The 18465-nt window shown below is 41.4% G+C and overlaps 1 protein-coding gene across 2 annotated transcripts; it reads right to left on the bottom strand.

The window, feature by feature from the left end:
* Window positions 1-4221: 4221 nt before the first annotated feature.
* On the bottom strand, window positions 4222-18342 carry LOC147683424 (uncharacterized). Of its 2 annotated transcripts, none has more exons than XM_086943856.1 (4): window positions 18180-18342; window positions 8552-8666; window positions 8109-8186; window positions 4222-6414 (listed from the first exon to the last, which is right to left on the bottom strand). In XM_086943856.1, the coding sequence occupies exons 1-4, from the start codon at window positions 18253-18255 to the stop codon at window positions 6375-6377; spliced, it is 309 nt and encodes a 102-aa protein (XP_086799982.1). In that variant the 5' UTR covers window positions 18256-18342; the 3' UTR covers window positions 4222-6374. The 2 variants fall into 2 exon arrangements, with proteins under 2 accessions (XP_086799982.1, XP_086799983.1); XM_086943857.1 differs by having other exon boundaries at window positions 4222-6411; window positions 18180-18331.
* Between the last annotated feature and the right edge of the window lie 123 nt (window positions 18343-18465).

The raw sequence follows: 18465 nt of genomic DNA, 5'->3' as shown, positions 1-18465 counted from the left end.
AGCGCACTTCACAGTCGGGAATATAAAACTTATCATATCAAGCTTAAATCTGATCCATGCAGCAGGTCCTAATAATCTCCCAGCCATTATAATAAAGACCCGGCTGGGATGGTGGGAATAACTTTTATCTCAGTTGTTCATACCAGACACAGGGCAATACCCAGACAATTGGAGAGGTGCTATAACAAGACCCATCCATAAAAGAGGCGATATAGGTCCCCAAAAACCACAGGCTTATTAACCTTTTAGATGTGGGTGAAAATGTTTTCGGAAAACTCATTCTGAAATATTGAAGGACTGGGTTGAATTGAAATCGATAGTTCAGAGCAAGTTGGCTTCAATAGTTCAGAGCAAGGTGGTTTCAAGGAGGCTCACTCCACAATCGACCACTGCTTTGCCAATATGGTTGATCGCCTGGAAGTCGGTTGAGCAGAGAGGGAGGTTGTTTCACTGTTTTGTAGACTTCTGTTCAGCGTTTGATCTGGTGGAACGCAATTTTTATGGGAAACCATGATAAAATATGATATTCCAAAGGGAATTTTGGTCCTAATACAGGAGCTACACACGCATAATTGGGCCCAAGTCATTATGGACATACAGGGGACAGCGAGTAGCAATCAATAATGGACTAAGGCATGGTTGTGTGTTGGCCCCACTGCTCTTTTCCATATTTGTAGCGATCAAACAAGACCCTGGCTGAGCTAGAGGCACTAGCCCTAGAATGAATGGCAAACACATATCATGCTTTCTATATGCAGACGACCTTGTCATTTTAGATCAGCTGGAAAAGGGTCTATAGAGAAAGTTGGATGAATTCAAGGATTACTGTAGTCACAAACAGTTAACCGTAAATATGGACAAAACTATGGGAGCCTAGTTTAACTGGCATCTGAGAACCACAAAACTGGAAATAGTTAACGATTATAAATACCTAGGTATTTGGTTTGAAAGGTCCCTGAACTTGCATACCCACTTGGAGGCTCTAAAGTCAATGGCCCTTTCCTCGGTGAGCGGCTTGAGAAGATTCAACTGGGACTATGGGGATATGTTGCATAGACCAATCTTGAAAGCTTTCATGGCCATGATACAGCCACAACTACAATACCAATCCGAATTACTCTGCATCAGTGGTAAAAGCGGGTGGGATGCTGAGGAAGGGAAATGTGCCAAGACCCTATTGTCCCTACCAGGTTCCTCCATGATACAGGCCTTTAGTCTAGAGGTAGGTTTGACCTTTTGGAACATATTGCCCAAGTGGCTATAATAAGATTCTAGAAATGACTGGGCCAGGGAGATGAACAGAAAGACTCACGTTGGTGCAAAAACAAGATCAAGCAAAGTGAATTAAAATGGGCCAAATGGGTCAGAAAGAATCTGAAGACAGTTTGTAGGGATATGAAGGTGAGGATATGCCATCAGACCATGCTTTTTAAAGTCTCTGAGGGCAAGCTGAGGTCATTAGGAATGGTTTAGCAGTATCTCAATAGGAAAAAATCAGTGCAATTTATGTCAAATTCCTGACAGAAGGGAGTCTGGTTTTCTTATCTGGATATCTTACCAAACCGCTGGCTTAGGTGTGAATTATTAAGAATAAGAATGGATGTCAATCCTTATTATACAAATGTGAAAACAAAAATGCAAATGATCCAACCTGATGAGAACTGTATATGCAAGCTCCGTACATTTTGCACATGTTAGTGGATTGCTTAAAGGTGCTGCAGTTGTGGAAATTGATTTTACCTCTACTATTTCTTTTATTCAGAATTACGAATCGAGTACAGGCTGTTGAGTTTCTTACTGATATGTGCTACCTGGATATTGCAATTGCTATTGGAAGGTTTATGACTGCAGTTAAAAAGACATGCTCAGATAAATAAAATGAATTAGGTGTTTAGATAATGTATTACAGTAGTTATAATAAGAAAAGAAATGGTATAAATATAATCAGGAAGTTTAAACATTATGGGTTTTATCTTGGTTTTAAATGAGACTCCAAATGCGTCAATCCTGCAGAAATACATTAAAAATGCATATCTTAATTTAACGATAGGTGAAGCAGCTAAAAACTGACATTTTATAAATAGGGATTCTGACAATTGTGTCATAACTTTTTAATTACATGAGTATGAAGGGGTATTCAGATATTATGGCTTTTTCTTTTTCTTAAATTGTATTGATTTGAGATATGAATCTTGGCTTTGCAACATTTATTATATAAATTGCTAAATGTTGAAGATAAGGTGATTATACGTATGATTGTGTTGTTTACAGACCATAGGTCTAAATAAACTTTTCTTTGAATGACTGACTGAATAGCTAAATGTGTTTAGTAAATAGAAAACGGCCTCTAATTTACTGATTCAAAGGGTTTACGGTTGCTAAAACCCTTCATATATGAGACCGTTGCACTTTTTTCACCTTCGCTTCCATATTTCTAAAAGAAATTGGAAAAAAAGACATAGGGCCTCATTTACGAGTCTGTGCGTCACTTTTACGCCTCCGGTGCGTCACTTTTTGTGACGCACCAGTGGCGTAAAAAATGCGCCTTGTTGCGCCATATTTACAAAGTGACGCATCTAGGTAGATGCGTCACTTTTTAAACCCCTGCGCTACATTATACCTATGCCAGGTATAATGTATGCAAGGGGGGCGTATTGACGCAAGAAAGGGTCATAGAAGTGACGCAGTGAAATCTATAAGATTTCACTGAGCCACTTCTAGGACACAAATGCATCAATTTCTTATGCCTGCCTCACAGCAGGCGTAAGACTGGCGCAGGCCCTTTCACATGGGGCTTGCCCCATGAGAAAGGACACATTACTGGAGTTGAGTCACTTTTGTGACACACTCCAGCAATGCGTCACTTTTGCGCTTACAGATACGTCAGAAATACTGACGTATCTGTAACTTCTTGCGCCATGATGGGTCATACTGTAAATATGATGCATCATTGGTGTCGCAAGGAGGGCGCAGTGAAAAGTCACGCATCGCTGTTTTCACGCAGCGATGCGTCACTTTTCATAAATGAGGCCCCATGGGCCTCATTTATGAGGCCGTACGTCACTTTTACGCCTCCGGTGCGTCACTTTTTGTGACGCATCAGCAGCGTAAAAAATGTGCCTTGTTGCACCATATTTACAAAGTGACGCATCTAGGTAGATGTGTCACTTTTTAAACCCCTGCGCTACATTATACCTACACCAGGTATAATGTATGCGGGGGGCGTTCTGATGCAAGAAAGGGTCATAGAAGTGACGCAGTGAAATCTATAGGATTTCACAGAGCCACTTCTAGGACACAAATGCATCAATTTCTTACGCCTACCTCACAGCAGGCATAAGACTGACGCAGGCCCTTTCACATGGGGCTTGCCCCATGAGAAAGTACACATTGCTGGAGTTGAGTCACTCTTGTGACACACTCCAGCAATGCGTCACTTTTGCGCTTACAGATACGTCAGAAATACTGACATATCCGTAACTCCTGGTGCCATGATGCGTCATACTGTAAATATGACGCATCATTGGTGTCGCAAGGAGGGTGCAGTGAATAGTGACGCATCGCAGTTTTCACGCAGCGATGCATCACTTTTCATAAATGAGGCCCCATATGTCAAGATTGAAAGGTGTCCTCTACATCACTTTCAAGGGAAGTGGCTCCTTTCCAAGAGCGATTCAACAAGGAGGCTGTTTTGGATGTCAAGACCCCAAGATCCTATCTGCCAAGCCAAGACTTTCTCTTATAGATTACCTGAACTTCCCAGTAGTTAATCAGGATTCACAGTCTCTTTAGAAGGGAATTTGCTACTCAGTACCTTTAAACATTGCTTGTTTGTTGGTGATGTGTTTGTGTGTGTGTATTTTGTGGTGTGAGCTGGAAGGAAGATGCGCTGCATACTGTGTTTTTCTGTATGGCATCCATTTTATGAGAGTGTAAGAGACCCTTTAGGATAATGTTGCCCCCAAAAGAGAGTTTAAAACTCAGCCTGTACTAACAATATAGTGTATTATATTTGTGTGCTGTCTCTTATCAATGCAGACATTCAAAGACACTCTACTTATCACATGTTGGCCAAGTTTTATTCTTTTCATAATTGGGCCTTTATGGAGTTCCTCAGGGCCCAGTTTCCAGCCTAAGGTGTTTGATAAGGATCGCCAACAATAACATAATGAAACAGTTCGCAGTTTTGAAATAAAATAGACATGTTTATGATTATCCGCATTTCTTTGCATATTTTCATAAACCTTTATTTTAAATAATAAATTAGATGTATAAAAATACAAATATTAATAATTAACATTTCTGGGGTGTAAATAATATTAGGCAAGTGCTTACAATATAACACATTACAGAAATAAATATACATGTCACACTTGGCGGGATAAATAGCACAATATGACTTCATTATAGAGGATTCCTGAAAATAGCCAGATCAGAGTAGGCCTCATTTATGGATGTGTGAGTAGTTTTTCAATGATAACATTTCCTACCCCCCATTTTGGCAGACGACAACACAATGTAGGATTTAAAGAGATGATGTTTTGTAGTCTAAAAGTTGTCACTAACATCGGAGGGCATGTCATTCCGTTCCCTATGAACACTGCCCCTTGAAGTACCATCTTCAATGGGTTACTTTAGGCAGCTATCTACAAAAGTTATTTTTTTTAAAGGGATCTTGAGAGAGATATTTTGAACACCTCAACTTTTTAAAAACACCCTGTCAATGATATTAATGCAGATTTTTCATAAAATGTTGTTGAAGCCCTATCACAAAGGTACATTTGGTTGAAAGTGTACCTTTTTCACATTCCTGGAATTCACTAAGGGATTCTTTGTTGACATAGACCAATTTACATGTGCCCAACTAAGGGCATGGGGAAATGAGTGTTCAAGAGCCTTTTGAAGTTTGGGCGCACCCACAACCATACATTTGTGTGCAGTCACAAGCTCCTCTCCTCCACTTTTTTAAAGTGGAAATGTTAGATGTTAACTCCAAGATCTGGCTTAAATTCCTTGCCATGCTTGGGAGGGAAAGGTATAAACCCCAGTACTGCTGAGGTGGTTGTGGAGGATGGGTTTCCAAAGGAGAAAAATATATTCCCTACAGAGAAATAGGATAGTGCTTGCAGAGGGGATCCTATTTTCCCTGTTTAGAGTTCTGCGTTATGGAGAACTACCAACAGCGGAAATAGGATCCAATGGAAAGGATACATGACCTTCCCAGGAAATGGTCTCGAAACCTGTTCCTCTTACAACATTTGATGCAGATCGCTGTAAATGTTAGTGAATCTCATAAAGTCGTAAATCTACACCCGCACGCAAGGATGGAACTTTATTGCAAATCATTACCTTAGTGCTGTACTACACCTGTTATGTGTGTGTATTTTAAAAATTATAAAAATTGTGCCCTTCGACCCTGATAGATATGTGAACGATGTGTATATGTCACCCAATTGAGAAACTTTTTTACAGCAGATATAGGGATTTGGAACTCTACAATAAAGGATTCCTATGATAAAGGCGTGCACCCAATAATTGTGTGCTTTGATACAATAAACACTACACTAGCATGGAGTTGTGCAGCAACAGTGTGGATTTGGCCCACTACAATGATGCGCTACTATTATGTGGAGTTGATACACTAAGAAAGTTAGTTACTCATGGTGTCACGATGCACTCTAGACAGTCCTATGAAGTTCTTATATAATAATGCTGTGCGTCTGGCTTATTAAGTGCCGATTTTCCAATGCCCAGACTCTGTATTTGGTGCATCATGCTACTGTTCAGTTTCTTTTCGATATTAGTGTCCAGCATTCTCACAGAATGCAGGATTCTAAACATGGTAATTAGGTTCGTGCTTATGGTGATGCTGTGGCTCTGGCATATTGTTTTTCAAAGTTCCTTTGTTAATGGTGGGTGTTTGACACACTGCACAACATGATACCAATTTTAATGCTATTGATGTGTCATTGAATTGAATGGTGTTTCAATGCTATTGCCAAAGAAATATGGTGAATCTATACATCGTGCATATAATATTATGTGATGGTATACAATATTTTTCATTAGATTGGCTCTAGAATATACCTCCCTAGAGTTTCACATTCATTTAATACAGCTATAGATTTCTTCACATTGAATGCAGAAAAAGAACGGTGTTGCTTTGATGCCCCTGATATTAATGAAGCCTTATAATTGAGGATACAGCCTTAGTGACTCTTGCCTGGTGACTGCAATGGACTTTCAGTGAAATTTTTAATCAGTTCATCGTGGCTTAGTAGAGGGATGGCACCCAGTGGCATAAAGTCCCATTGCGACACCACTTTGAAATCCAGGGACTTGTCCTCCATCTGGAGACTTCTTTGCTACAGTTCTCAATGGCGATTTGGCTTGATTGGGCTGCTCTTTATACTGCTGTAAAATCACGGGAAAGAAGAAATTAGTCACTTGTTTTTCCTACACAACAATGGCATGTACATGTATTCAACTGAAGAGATATCCTCATTGCAGTAGTCCAGCTCTGATGCAAAAGAGCATGTGCAATATTGCTATGGGGCATGTGCACTGGGAATCAAACCTAATAAAGACCTCTCATGTTGCTAAAAGCAGAGGATAGTTGCAGGAGACTAGACCACATTTAGTCACATCATACATTTAAGATATCACTCCATAATCTTAATAAAAGGCTATGAATTATTATTGAATAAGCCATTATCACAAAGCTATAAAGCAGGGGTCTCCAAACCGGTCCTGGAGGGCCGGATCCATGCCAGATTTTTTGGATATCCCCATTGAGATACATGTAGTTCTTTTAAAAATCTGGCATGGATCCGGCCCTCCAGGACCGGTTTGGAGACCCCTGCTATAAAGTATCCTCCTACACAGCCACGGCCAATGTTTGTTGCTGACACTTTTGAATCAAAACAACCCACTCCTGTTATTTACTTTATTTTAGGGGTATGCTCATGTTGTGGTTACAATTTCCAGGCCAAATGAAAGGTCTAACAAACTTACTCTATTGCACTTAAATAATACCTGTCCTCTTCAACATTGAAGTACCATGTTGAGCATTTACTTCTGTCTTACTGGTTGCAACCCCTTCCGAGTAGAGTAAGAGCTTAACAAAATTTCACAATTCAAATTCACACTAATTGCAAGGGCATGATCCTATATCACCCACATATCTTTTTTTTTACCTTACCGCTTAATCTGGGCTTGTCCATGTCAGGTGGCCTGCCAATTCTTTAGTCACTTTTTTATTTGGGCTTTGACAGTTTCTGAGACAACATACTGCTCTGGATGAGCAAATCCCTGGTCTGCACCCTCTTCATTTCAGACACACTAAGACTAATCCATATCTCAAAATGGATAGTTTCACACAATAAGAAAACCTGCTTTCCCAGTTAAAAAACCTCCAGCTTCAATAAAACTAACTAATGGCCACACCTTGTTATAAAACACTTTTCCCTCTTTTGCAATATCTCTTACGTAACTCACAACCTGTTTTAGGTAACAACCTTTCAACTGACACAAGATCATCCTGGATCATGTTCACATAATAAATGATATCATTGTTTCACACAGTTCCTTTCTGTGACACATTGTCATCATGTGCCATGCTCCATAACAAGAGTTTCCCCCATTCTTAAGACTACCCTTTCCTACTTCAAACATACCTCCTCCGTTCGGCCAACCTACTGTATCATGTGCCATCATGGGCCATACCCCTGTCTAGAACCGACAACCTCATCTAATTATGTCTCGAAGTGGACATCTCGATATTATAATTTGATGTCACATCATTGGGTTGTATGTCAAAATATTGAAGTAAAAATATTGGTCTACAAAATATTGATTCAAGAATATTAACTACCGATATATTGTTACAGTGGGTAAATGCAGGTTTGCTATATTTTTCTACTCTATTATACTTCTAATCTTAAATTGCACATCAACCTACCTTGGAATTCGATATGTATATTATCAAGGAGTATTAATCTGCTGCGAGAGGCCACTAGAGTTATGATGCATCTGAGAAACTATCATAATACACTGCTAGATCCTTTAAACATATTATTGTAAATTAATCTCTTAGCTGTATTACTCACTCAAGTTCCTTCATCTTGCGAGTCACCCATTTAGCTGTGGCATTCAAGCACCTATATGTTCCGTCTTGCAAGGTAAATCTGAAAAAAAAAACAATTTTATGCTAAACGTGTCAAACAAAATTCAACAAGGAACATCTCTTTGGAGAAAAAAGATGTTAGGAGCCAGGTGTATCTGTGCATGCCCATTTATATTAGTGAATGCAGAAGTCCAAGACTGTCTAAGAATATGTGCTGATATCAGTAAAAGCAGGAACTCAGCTTTGTTAAACCTTTTCGGACAAAATCAATTAAGCTGCAGGTCATTGTCAGACAAAATGAGATTCTGTGCACGCCAGGTTGACCCATCATTCACAGTGAATTCATGATCTGCCATTTTTATAGGATATCAGGTGGGAGTTGCTTTGATTATCCATAATAAAAAATGATACCAAATCAAAACTTACATGATGGCTTTGACACAAGGAGGGGCTTCTTTTTGTATTTCATATTTCACAAACATGCTTGAATTCCTCTTGGATGCGTTGACTTTTTCACAGCAGGTGGTTGGCTTGCCAATATCTGTGAAGGAAAAAGATCATAGCTCAAAAGAACATTTCCATACTTTTGGTGACAAATTCTGCCAGGGCGGCACAAGTCTATTTTCTAAGCAGGATGATGGAAAGCGTGTGGACTAGATCTCGTGGGCAATAGGACCATGTGACACTCAGATAGAGCTTTCATTTAAACATTTAATTCATAAATATCTTTGTTAGACCTGGCATATTTGGAGTGGTTTCCCTGTCTATTGTGGCTACCTCCTGTATTTTTGACGCTGTGCTGGATTTCGTTTTTGCTGGTTTAGATGCGTTGGGCCCTTTGCCACTGCTGATCAGTGTCAAAGTGCAAGTGCTCCCTGAGTAAATTGTTATTGTAATTGGTTATCCATGTTTGGCATATTTGTATCACCAAGAAGTTCCTAGTAAAGTGCACTGAGTGTGCCAGGTCTGGTGATACACATGCTACTAGTGGCCTGCAGCACTGATTGTGCCACCCACATGAGTAGCCCTAAAATGGTGTCTAAGGCATGCCACCGCAGTGCCTTTGTGTAGTCTGTGAACTGCCATGTCAACCTAGCCATTGTCCCCACTGACCAGGCCTAACCCTTCCCTTTCTGTACACATTGATCACCTCTATGGAAGGCCCAAGGTACCCCCTTGGGCAGGATGCAATGTATGTGAAAGGTAGAGCATGTACTAGTGCAGGTGACATGCTCTGGTAGTGAATTACAGCCATTTTCGTTTTTCACTATTGTAAGGCTATCTTGCACAGAGGCTATCACAGGGAATGCTGGCTACAGTGGTTACCTGCATACCTTCCTATAGGAGCAAGCTATGACATAAAAGTCTGGTATCCCTGAACTCAGAATTTAATAACACATCTTTTAGGAAAGATGTTTTTTAAATCCTGTGTTTGAGAACTGCAATTTTAGAAAGTGGCTGTTCTCTTGTCTGACCTTTCTATGTGCCTTGGCCTGTTTGTGAATTGACTGTCTGGTTTGTGAGTGGCAGGGAGTGGGTGGCTCCCAGAGGCTGAGTGGGCCACCCCTGGGCTTAATAGCTCAATCTGCATCCAGAGTGGTGGGAGGGTATAGCACCTGGGCTTGAATAGGGATGTGCCTGCCTTCCACAATGTTGGCTCCACCTCCTGCAGGGCGGCTGACGACCCTGCCCCTCTCTCTGAAAGGAAAGGAGAAGCCAAGAAAACAAAGTGCTCAAGGAACACCCAGAACTGGTTCAGACCGGGCTCAGAGCCCTCCTGCACAAAGGGAACAAATACTTTTAGGGGTATAAGTACAGGACCCCAGACTACAGAAAATTAGATCATCCTGGAATCCAGAAGGAACCTCTGCCAAAGAGAAAGCTGGAAGACTGAAGAGGAAGGACTGTCCTGCTGTATGTTTGTGGGCTGACCTGCAGTTGCTTTGTTGCCAAGGAGAGGGGAAGGACTTTGCTTTGTGCTGTGTTCCCTTGCTTGAAGAGATCTCCAAGGGCCTGAGTTAAGCTGGCTCCCTGTTAAGAAGTCCCAGGAACAATTGGACTTCACCCCCAGCTTCGCTCCCTGAGCTCTATTGAGAGAGTTCTGTCCTTCCTAGAGTGCTTGACCCAGTCACGGGGCCTCTGGAAGTTGTTCCTGTTGTTTGGGAAGCTGGACAAGAAGAAACTGAGTCTTTCTACCAAGTTTCACGCATCGCTCGCTTGCGGAGTGCATCCCTGACAGAACGAGGAAAATCCCGCCGCCGCGAAGATCAAGATCATCGCAGCGCCTATTGGCGCTACAGGAACTGACGCATCCTTCGCTTGCGGAACGCATCGCTCAGATGCTGGAAAAGTACCATCGCTGCGAGTATCGTCGCAGAGTCTGTCATCACTGGGTGAGATCGTCACACCGCCTGCTTGTGGACCGCATCACGTTGCTTTGAGAGTCGTCGCAGAGCCATCACATCAAGGGGCCGCTAGAGGAGAAGATCGACACTGCGCTGCGCATCGCCGCTGCACCTGAGATTGTCGCCGTCCCGAAGATCGCCGCATCCCACCTTTGCGAGATGCTTCTTACGAAACCTGCGCACCGGAATCCACACAAGGTATCGCATCCCTCCCCATACAGACCGGAGTCACCGCAACATGCCCCCTGCATCCAGCGGGGTTGTCGCATCGCCTCCCCAGGGTCTCAGGAGTGTCGCATCGCTTGTTTTTCAATGCTGCAGCTTTCACTTGGAACTTTTGTCACATCCAAAGGTACTGTTGACGCAACTGTGGATTATTTTAACGCAACCTTAAGAACTCTTTTGAAACCATATTCTTGAACTGTGTATGTTGGATTTATGTAATTTTGGTCTTGTGTAGTTTAGATTAAATAACTATATTTTTCTAAACTGGTGTGGAGTCCATTTGTGGTGTTTTGACTGTGTTACTGTCAGTGTTGGTACAAATACTTTACACTTTGCCTTTGATAAGCCTGACTGCTCGTGCCAAGCTACCAAGGGAGTCAGCAGGGGTTATCTAAAGAGTGTATCATCCTTACCCTGACTAGAAGCAATGGTCCCTATTTGGACAGTGGTGCCTACCTCTGCCAACTAGAGACCCCCAGATCTAACAATCCTCTTTCAATGGAAGGATTACACATTGTTTCAAAACTTAGTGGTCACCATAGACATAAATTCATTGAAGCCTATTTTCTAAAGCTATCTCATTTTCACTCCTATAGAGCAGGGGCCAACATTTGAAGAATGTTTTTGAAAATGAGGAGATCCAGAAACACCACACACAGATTCTCAGTCAATATTGCAATATAATCAATACATTACCCCACTTTTCTATGGAAACAAAGGCACAAAAATAAACCACTAGGAATATTAGAGAAGTGTCTAATAAATGCGTTGCCTAATTCAAACGATCCATGAAAGGATATGGATGCTGATCATAACTTGGTCAACTTCATGAACTTTGCAAGGTTGAAGAAATATTTAAAAAAGTGGTTACAAGACTCTTCTAAAAGTACGTTAATGCAAGAAAACCCCCAGAGGATCCTAATTTTAGAAGGAGAGTTCTGAGGCAAGGAAATATTTAGTGGTAGACTTCTCTCACAATGCACAGTCGAAAATGAGGGATTGTATTTTAGACGCATTTCCCATTTCAAAGCCCCATCTCGTTCTGGCTTTAAACATCTCCAGGATTGGGTTCACTACTTATCCGTCTTTGGGCCTTGCTATTGGACCACTATTCCTTGGAAGTGTTTTTTTCAAAAGCAGGAATGCTGCACGGTTTAAAAACACTATTTGAGATTGATACAAGTACATTGCAGTTGCATAAATTACTCAGTACTTTTTGCTTCAACTAGTCTTGAGTTTCCACTTCAGTAACCCTTGCATTAAAACGAACACACCCCTTAGACTACATGGCTAAAGTCAGCAAGCCCAAGTCCCTGTCAAATGCCCTTCACGGAGAGATGGTCTTGGATGTCATCAAGATGAGAACCTACACAAGATATAGGATGGCTATGCAATTGTATATGTATACGTAAATGTATTGATCACCACATATGTTAACGTTCCTTTTTCTTTCTTTTGTTTTGCTTTTTTAGTGATTCTAGTGATTCTACTACCATGTTTCCATCATAATCAGAACCTTGTATTTGGAGAATTGCTTTTACTGTCTTTAACGTATTCTTTGCACCTTATTGTATTGTCTTGTGCTTTTCTTTCTAATTTTAAATAAATATGATTTGAATTTAAAAAAAACGGACACATCGCACCTCCTTGCAAGCAGAGACATTTTTCCCAAATACACTAATAGTTAGTGCTTGTAACTGGAGTATGGTGTTACAGCCTAAAAGCAGATGTGTTGGAAAGTGGCTCAATGTATACAGATGGGATTGTTTTTATGAATTATTCGCTCATTAATATGAAAATAAAAATTCAATTCAATACACAGATTGATGCAAAAACACTTGAACTGGGGTAAAACTCCTCAGTTACGGCCCTTTTCCTTTGTTCAGTCAACACAAACAACCTGTACACAAGTCATTGATAGCCTTCGTTCTACACCTGGAAGACAGAAGAACAGTTTTTGTGGTGCAGAAAAGCCCCCTCCTAAAATGGTGGTCATAACGTAAGGCACATGGAAAGCATCTGAATGATTCCCCTTGAAGCCCATTCCTTTTATTTCCACTCATATCTAACTGTTGGTGGGAGACGGATTGGAAGACCTTAACATGTAAGAGCAGATGCCACTTTTTCCATTATTTTGTTTTACTTCAAGTTAGACTCGGGGGATTTGTTTTAGGGGAATGTAATATTCCGTCAATCCCAAATATTGTATTTTCTTTATTGTATCCCATTTTTTCCCCTGATACTTTTTGCATAACCTAAGGTACCAATGATTTTTCAGACAATTGCCCAAGTTCATTAATGACCGACTGACTGGCCGAATAATGCATTAGCCCCAATGTACTGCCCAAGTTGATTAATGTATTAGCCCTAATTTTTTTTAAAAATATGATAGAAAAATGTGTGCCATTTATCCCAGCCCTACTTTTAAATTAGTAGTTTTGTTGTTCTAGATCATTCACTCCTGAACTTTAAGGAAGTCAATGCCCTCTCTCAGCCTTCTTTTTTAATGTGTCTGCCAGTCCGAAATGCGGACATTTTTCTAATGCCAATCCAGAGGAAGAGGCAGAGGGGCAGACTTACAAGAAAGTAAAGCAGCGCGGTGCCGCAAGTCATTTTGCTGTGTTTTGCTGCGTTCGTTTTGAAGCACAGGGATGCAACATATTTACAACAATGTGTTGCATCTCTGTGCTTGCCCCTGCGGTGGCACACAAACTTCTGCCATGCGCTGGTGCAATCTCCCCACGACGCAAGGATGCTTGCGTCGTGGGGAGATTGTTTTTGTGCAGGAAGGGGCACCTTCCTGCAGAAAAAACAATCATTGGAGGTGATTTCCTCTTCCAATGTGTGCTGTAGAATGCAGCACGCATTGACAGAGGAAATAACAAGGAGAAATGAAAGCATTTCTCCTTGTTGCACCTCGCTACGCCACCCCTAGGCTGGCGTAGCATTCTGATGCATGTCCAGATTTACGATTTCTCGTAAATATGGAAATGCATCTGTGGACATGGGTGTTGCGTGGGAACACCCACAGCAACACCCATGTTATGCCCTTAACACACAAAGTGTTGCGTGGAAAGGGGCAATATTTACAAGTACAGGTAAAGTCACGCAGGGTGACTTTACCTGTGCTTGTAATTATCTCTCAGCAGGCTGCGCCACCGTTGCCTCACGCAATGTGATGCACCGACGGCGCAAGGAGCTTGCAAATCTGCTCCAAAATGTTTTGTGAGGATCATGGCCAAGCGTGTCCCAAAGAAACTAGCACACCAAGCAATTCTGATCCTAAAGAAGGTCCTAACGGTGGTCGATGGTCTGCAGTGATAGGTTCAGCCACAATGAATTATCCACTAATCACACCCACCACTATGTGGAAAGTAAGAGAAATCAAAACACTGTGCCAAGACATCTGATGCCTGGCTTCAAGACTTTGCAATAACCTGTGTGAAGTTCTTACACTCAATGGCAACCTGCTGTAGTTAACTTGAATACTCACCTATTAAGATACTCTCTGAAAGATTAAAAATACCCATAAAGCATTCTTTTACCACCTGTATCTGCCTCCTGCTGTTCCAATTGTATTTTTTCTAGCCTCCTTTGTACCTTCCAATGCATTTTACCATCCTTCGCTAATCGCTGCCTATGTGTCTGCATATGGGCTCTATAAATATGTTCAATGAATAAATTAATAAATAAGTGATATGACGTGCCTTGGAAACATTGCGGTGTCTATTAATTCATGTATTTATTGTATTTTTACCACACTAACATTTTCCCAAAATGTGTCTTGCTATCACTGCACGAATGAGAACCAGAGAAGCTTACTTCATTGCGCGAGTGTTCCTAATGTGAACAATTACGATGTTCTGGCTGTTGTGCATGTGCCTAATTACTTTGTCTTTAAAAAAGATTTCTGACCTGACTTGGTGCAGCTCATCCATTTGATAAGAATGTTTGAATAACTATGCAGTAGAAATCAGAAATTAAACTGCTTCCAGGTACTAAAGACCTGTCTTACTAATAACCATCTCAGTCTTACTCATCCTATCTGCATTAAAATGATGGACAGACCAATCAACTCAGAGGGATAAGGACCTGTCATCTTCAGGTCACAGACAGATATATGAGATAAAGTACCAACTGTGGTACATTGCAACAATAATGCAGGTCATTGAGGAGTTTTGTGACGTATAGAGGAATGAGGCCGAACCAAGTTCCTTCATAAGGCCAGGGAACTCCAAGGTGACTTGCAGTAGCCTTATAATGTATGCAGCGAGATATTTTATTCCTTATAATTCATGGGCACTACATGACCTTTTCCCCCAACCACTTAAATCCTCAGTGTGTTGCTCTTTCAAAGTAATAGCATGTTTGCAAACATGAATAAAAAAAGCTGCATCTCTAGAGCACAATTAAATACACTAAAAAGAAGCTCTATATTTGTTGCAAAAAGATATTAGAATCAGTTTAATACAAGTCCGATTTAAACAAAAACAATACACTGTATCTTGGAATGGGTAAAAACATGCAAAAAGATTGTATCCTTTCTATAATTACATGTTGCAATAAATGTCTGTTTATCACTGCTCATCTGGAAATGCCTTTCCCCTCGGCTGCTCGTTCTAACAGCACGCATTGTGACATAAGAATTCAGTGGTAAATGGTTATTACAGTAGCAGCTCGTGGAGGGAGTGGGGCGGGGTGGGGGAGGGGCAGGCTGGGGGTAGTAAACTGCGGCTCACAGCCAATCGGAGTAATGTAAATAAATAAATAAATAAAACAAATGTCATTGTGTGCGCTGAAACACATTTGGCATTTCAGAGCACGCAATGAAATTCGCTTTAATTAATGTATTTATTTACATTACTCCAGTCGGCCGTGAGCCAGAGTTTACTAACCCCCACCCTACCCCGCCCCGCGGCATTCCCTCCACGAGCCGCTACTGGGTTATTACAGTAGAGCGGCTATCTCATTTCTTTACTACAGGCGAATTGGTGAGTGGCAAGTCGCTTGTGATGAGGAAATTAGAGACATGCTGTTATACAGGGATTGCATGATCCCATGTATTATACCTTTGATAAATGCTTTAACCCTGTCAGCTGTATTGCCAGCATTTTACAAAGGGTACTTAAATCCCACAATGTTTTCATTGTCTATAAAAAAAACACAATTTAATGAGCTTACTCTTGATTTTCAAGCTTGCTAATCAACTATTTCACATTCCCCAGTGTCACATTTCGCATATGTGCAGGGCCGGACTGAAAACCAGAACCGGCCCTGGAAAAGTGCTCCGCCGGCCCCCCTTCCCCACACAGGAGGGGACCGCGCTCTGTGCAAGGGCCGGTTTTCGGCCGTTTTTGTTACAGGGCCGTTTTTGCAATAACGGCCCTGTAACAAAAACGGCCCCTTGGGGCCCAAAACAGGCCCCCAACCATGCGGCCCACCGGGGGTTTTCCCGGTGCCCGCAACGGCCAGTCCGGGCCTGATGTGCACACAATATTGTACCGATTACAAAATGTGACCAAACAATGCATTAAAGGGAAATATATTAATGTCACCAGCATGCACATTTTGCTGTAGGATAAACAAATCCTTTTTTTCTGTAGCAGCATGATAGTGTGCGCTCATTTTAGTGTGCTGTCTCTTGAGGCTTTACTTGAGGTACACTATCTGGTATCCCCCACACCAAGCTGGTATTTATTCAGTAGGTATTATTTTCAAATATGCATCCATATCAAATCTTATATGTTTAAGTACACTGCAAAAATATTTACTCCAAATAACCCTCACTTGTTTACTCTTTCTAGCTCTGCCCCTTTCCCCACAGCTTGCCACCCAGGCTGTCTCTTTGCTACTTTCTGTCACTGTGTCTCTGTCTGACCCTCCACTTCTCTTTATTACTCCTCACTTACAGTCACACTCTTCCAGTTGTCTCTCCATTGGTCACCCCCCTTGTCGTGTCTCCCCTGGCCTTCTTTGGAGTTACTTCCGACTTCTTTCCTGGCCACTAGAATGACCAGTCTCCTGCCGTCTCGACCCATTCTATTTGGAACACAGTACTGGAACATTACTATGTTTGACCTGCTGGATTCTATCTGGGGAAAATTGTGGGAGTGCAGTAATAGCTGCCCTACTCGAAATTCCAATCAGGGCACACATTTCAGAATGTAACAATCCACTGTTTACTGGGCCTTGTTTTAGTAATAGCGGAGATGTGATAGTAACGCGAAAAAAATATGAAGTTATTTTTTAAACAAACATTGGCCAATTAGGTATGTTTATGTTTGAGCCATTTTTAGAGCGCGCAAATACCCGGGGGTGTCTCGGCGCTAGAATACCCAACCATCGCTGAGGTGATAAGTTATACTGGGAAGAGCCAGGTTTTCAGTTTCTTCCTGAAACTAAGGAGGGTTGGGTTGGGTAGACATTTTTGTGAAAGACAATGAAAAAATAAAGGGGTGGATTGCTACTGAACCTCAATCCAACCACCACCTATCCCCAAATAAAAACAAATAAGGAAAAGTTTAGATGGGAAAGGGGTAGGGCCTTAAGTCAATAAGGGCTTAAATAAAACCGACCGTACAGTGTGCCCCCAAAATATGTAATTCTGAAAGTAGATGTCTATCGCGTATATAAAATAAAATAATAATAGCATCGAATGGAATTATTATAGTTGTTTACGTTTTTTTGTTTAAATAGCACCTGTGAAATAGGTGCACAATGAAAAACCATAGTGAAAACAGCCTTTTGAGAGGTATGCCACAGCATTTCTTACTAGGTGCAGATGCACATGTAGATAGATCCACCTTCAAAAGGTGTAGGGGAGGGTAATTTGATGTGCTGAACTTCTGTATGGAATAATTGTGATTACTAACCTAATCCTGTCTTCCTTAATTTTTTACGAAGTTATTTCGATGTGTAGCTATTTTGTCAGTGCCATTTTTGCAAATGCGAGTAAATTATTGTTAACACAAAAATTCTACTCTTCGAGTACACCTCTCATCAGGCTACATATTTTCTCACATCAATCCTTCTCCTTCTCGGCCACATTGTTTACCCACTAGATTTTACACCATCCGTTTAGAAGACATTATGAAAACCTAGCTACCACACCTTGTCCATAAACTCCTTCGGTTATTCTGTTAAAAAGGTTAAAATGAAAACTGTCACACGTAGCAAGCCAGTCAAATAATCAATTACTGTTGATTCAGAATCCTACAGAGGCTCCCAAGAACATTCACCATCCCACACAACTTGTCCTACATTATTATGTACATTTTGATTCAGGCCCTATAATCCTAATGATCGGATCCGTTGAACAGAGGGGAATATATTACGATTAGAAGTGAGTTTTGCAATTCATTAGTATTTTGCATGCCTCCTCCACACACAACCCCAGTGCCTGCCAGAAAGTGCTCAGTACTCACCACTTGATACCAGAACCGCAGCACAGACAGCAAGGAGCAGTGCAATGCGCAGCACAATGCTGGTTCCAGACATCATTCAAGATGGATTTCTGCCTCTGTCTGCTTCTTGGTCAGAGAACCTTTCCTGCAGGGTTGCGTCTGGCTTTGCAGAGGGCAGCGAGGCTTCTCCCTGGAACCACAATGCCCTCTTTTTAAGCAATCAAAAAAAGAGGAAGGGCGGAAAGAGCAATCTCTTACAGTACAACAAAACCAACGCCTTGCCCATAGCGAAGTAGAAAAAAAAGTG

This window comes from Lissotriton vulgaris, chromosome 11 (genome assembly GCF_964263255.1).
Source record: "Lissotriton vulgaris chromosome 11, aLisVul1.2, whole genome shotgun sequence".
Classification (NCBI taxonomy): Eukaryota; Metazoa; Chordata; class Amphibia; order Caudata; family Salamandridae; genus Lissotriton; species Lissotriton vulgaris.
The sequence above is the reverse complement of the archived record's forward strand: the minus strand, read 5'-3'. Positions and strand labels throughout refer to the sequence as shown.

What these genes read in the sequence shown, in the direction of transcription:
- LOC147683424 (XM_086943856.1), bottom strand. Translation starts at nt 18,255, where the DNA reads ATGATGTCTGGAACCAGCATTGTGCTGCGCATTGCACTGCTCCTTGCT. An exon ending in TGCGGTTCTGGTATCAAGTG is followed by an intron (nt 8,667 to 18,179) that starts GTGAGTACTGAG and finishes TTTCCTTCACAG; the next exon opens with ATATTGGCAAGCCAACCACC. An exon ending in CCTTGTGTCAAAGCCATCAT is followed by an intron (nt 8,187 to 8,551) that starts GTAAGTTTTGAT and finishes TTTTTTTTTCAG; the next exon opens with ATTTACCTTGCAAGACGGAA.